The 2,500-nt window shown below is 32.1% G+C and overlaps 1 protein-coding gene across 1 annotated transcript in view; it reads left to right on the top strand.

The window, feature by feature from the left end:
- The window catches only part of LOC136087501 (uncharacterized), a 28,864-nt gene that overhangs the window by 18,997 nt on the left and 7,367 nt on the right, over positions 1-2,500 (top strand). The window contains exon 3 of the mRNA XM_065810390.1: positions 2,111-2,420. Within this exon, the coding sequence (XP_065666462.1) occupies positions 2,111-2,420 (310 nt within the window). The remainder of the gene's footprint in view (positions 1-2,110; positions 2,421-2,500) is intronic.

The following is a 2,500-nucleotide window of genomic DNA, read 5'->3' as shown; positions in this document are numbered from 1 at the left end:
CTGTATTGTGAGACGGAACACTATTTAAGTAGTCATAAACCATTTAACACACATCATTTTGACCTTTTTTGGCATTCCTTTCATAGTACAGGTAAATTGCTAAATTGTTTTTCTTGATTTATGAATGCAAAAAACTGTAGTAGTCAACTGCTTAAGGTAAAAAGTTTCTTGCACAGGGATCCTAGGCACTTTTTGCGTATAATTAAAACAAATTGATAAAAGTATGAGGCTATTTTTTTCTTACCCTTCCTGATCAAGACGTTGGTAAAATTTTAATGCCTTTCTTTTGTGTATTACCAGTTCGGCATTTACAGTTCGTTTAGCTGTTTCATTTAGATGTGTACTTTTGAGTTTGTTTATAAGTTCTTCGCAAGTGCAGCAACAATCACTCTGCGGTCTCCCCAAGTGTAAGTTAAAGTTTTTTTTCCTTAAAGAAAGTAGAAAAATATGTCAGTTTTACTTTGTTGCCTGTGTTTTTTTATTGTACATTTAACACAACAGTTTTTTGTTTAATCAAGCATCTAAATACCTGTAGGGTTTTGATGCATACTTGTTTGTATGTATGAAAAAATATTTATGTGCTGCCTTAAAAGCTGCTTAGTCTCAACAGAATGGGGCTTTTTAACGTGCATTCCTCATTTTTCAATAGGATTTTTTCCCAAAGACTTGAGGGCTCCTAGGTTTTTTTACTCTTTTATTGATGATAGAGTGTAAAGAAAGAAAAGCCTTAAAACATACCTCTAATCTTTATAAACCTACTAGCACATGGTATATAAAATTCTTGCTTCTTCACACTTTCGTGGACGACGCAGCCTCACTTCTTTAACGTCAACAAGGTGTTTTAGGTGCAAATTGGCTGGCCTAACTAGCCTAATATTATGTACTGTAATCTACCTGCATGCAGTCCCTGTTGCCTTTTAGGAACAATGTTTCCTCTTGCATCAACGAACTCATCACCTCTTACTCTTGCTTTCTTCAAGACATTATCCTCCATCACTTACTTTTATAAAATAATCAACAATATTAAAGATACGTTGCAAAATGTACAACAGTAAAAAACACGTTTCTGAAGCCAAATTAAAAGTTATAGCAAGACATTGACTGAATAGGCAATAAACTGATGTAGCAGGCAGTTGAGAATGTACGATTTTGCAACAGTTGAAAGACGGCAGTGTTGCCAACTCATGTGCTAGAAGGACTTCAGTCACTGACTGAGGCCCTTCTAGACCATTCTGAATAATTTAGTGGCCCGTATCTATGCCGCCTGTGCATGTTGCTGAGAGCCTTTTAGCACACACCAATGGAGCAATCTTTCAAGATGCAGTTTCATCAATAACTTAATTTATGTATTTATTTTGACTGAGGTCCTTTTAGCATGAGCCGATTCAATTTCTTTGTGTGGAATTAATCTCCAAGGAATTTTAAATTTTGCAATCATTAACGATCGTGTAAACAGAACTTAATAAAACGTTAATTATTGTCCAAATATTTTGAATTATTGTGCAGCAATTTTTACAATCATGAAAGAAATATACTTTTTAAACAAACTTTAAAAACAATATAAATTCAAAAAGCTAAATCGAATCCATTTTAGGTCCCCCAAAATTGTGACCTCAAGACCGTCGCCTTGACGTCCTAAAGATGAACCCAGGCCGGAAAGCAACATATATAAAATACAAAAACGTTTGGTATGTATAATCCCCAGTCTTCAAAGTTTATGCATTTCTACCATACATAAGTCTCGCACTAATTCTAATTGTCAAAATTAACTATCATAAGTTTTATAATATTTGAAAAATCTCTGTAGTTCCCAGGGATTTTTCATTGCATTCACCACCTTTAAAAAAAAGTAAAAGAAATAAAATAAGGGGTTTATTTATTTTAATATAAAATAACACCACATGATTTTAAACTTAATTGTTCATTTGTGATATATACTGTGATTATTAAGTCTCAGATAATTGTTAATAAATAATATAAACGATCCCAAGACTTGGCAATCCTATATATTATTCATTAACAATTCATTAACTAAAAGATATTTAGAAAAATAAAATTTTAAAAAATATTTGTCATTGTTTTTATTATTTAAATGTTTTTCCTGTGTTAGGCTGAGCCAAAAGGAACATTTTGGTACCATAGTCATGTTGGATCTCAACGCACAAACGGAGCATATGGTGCATTTATAATTAAGGAACGTGAAAAAGTCAACACTGAAAACATAACTGATGTTATTATGACAGTTGGCGATTGGCATCATACAAGTTCAGAAGAAGTTTATTTAAAAATGTTGTATGGTAATTTTATTAAAATGAAACCATACAATATTTCCAAAACTGTTGATGGTAGTATGTTTTCTAATGTACCATGGTTTTCAGCTTTAATAGAAGGAAAAGGAAGATACATAGATCCAAATACAGGTTAGGTTTTATAAAAGAAATAAAAAAAGGCCAAATAAAAATGGAAAGAATCCAATTTTTTTTCCTTTCAACTCTCTCCT

The sequence above is a fragment of the Hydra vulgaris genome, chromosome 11, assembly GCF_038396675.1.
Source record: "Hydra vulgaris chromosome 11, alternate assembly HydraT2T_AEP".
Taxonomy (NCBI): domain Eukaryota; kingdom Metazoa; phylum Cnidaria; class Hydrozoa; order Anthoathecata; family Hydridae; genus Hydra; species Hydra vulgaris.
The sequence above is the reverse complement of the archived record's forward strand: the minus strand, read 5'-3'. Positions and strand labels throughout refer to the sequence as shown.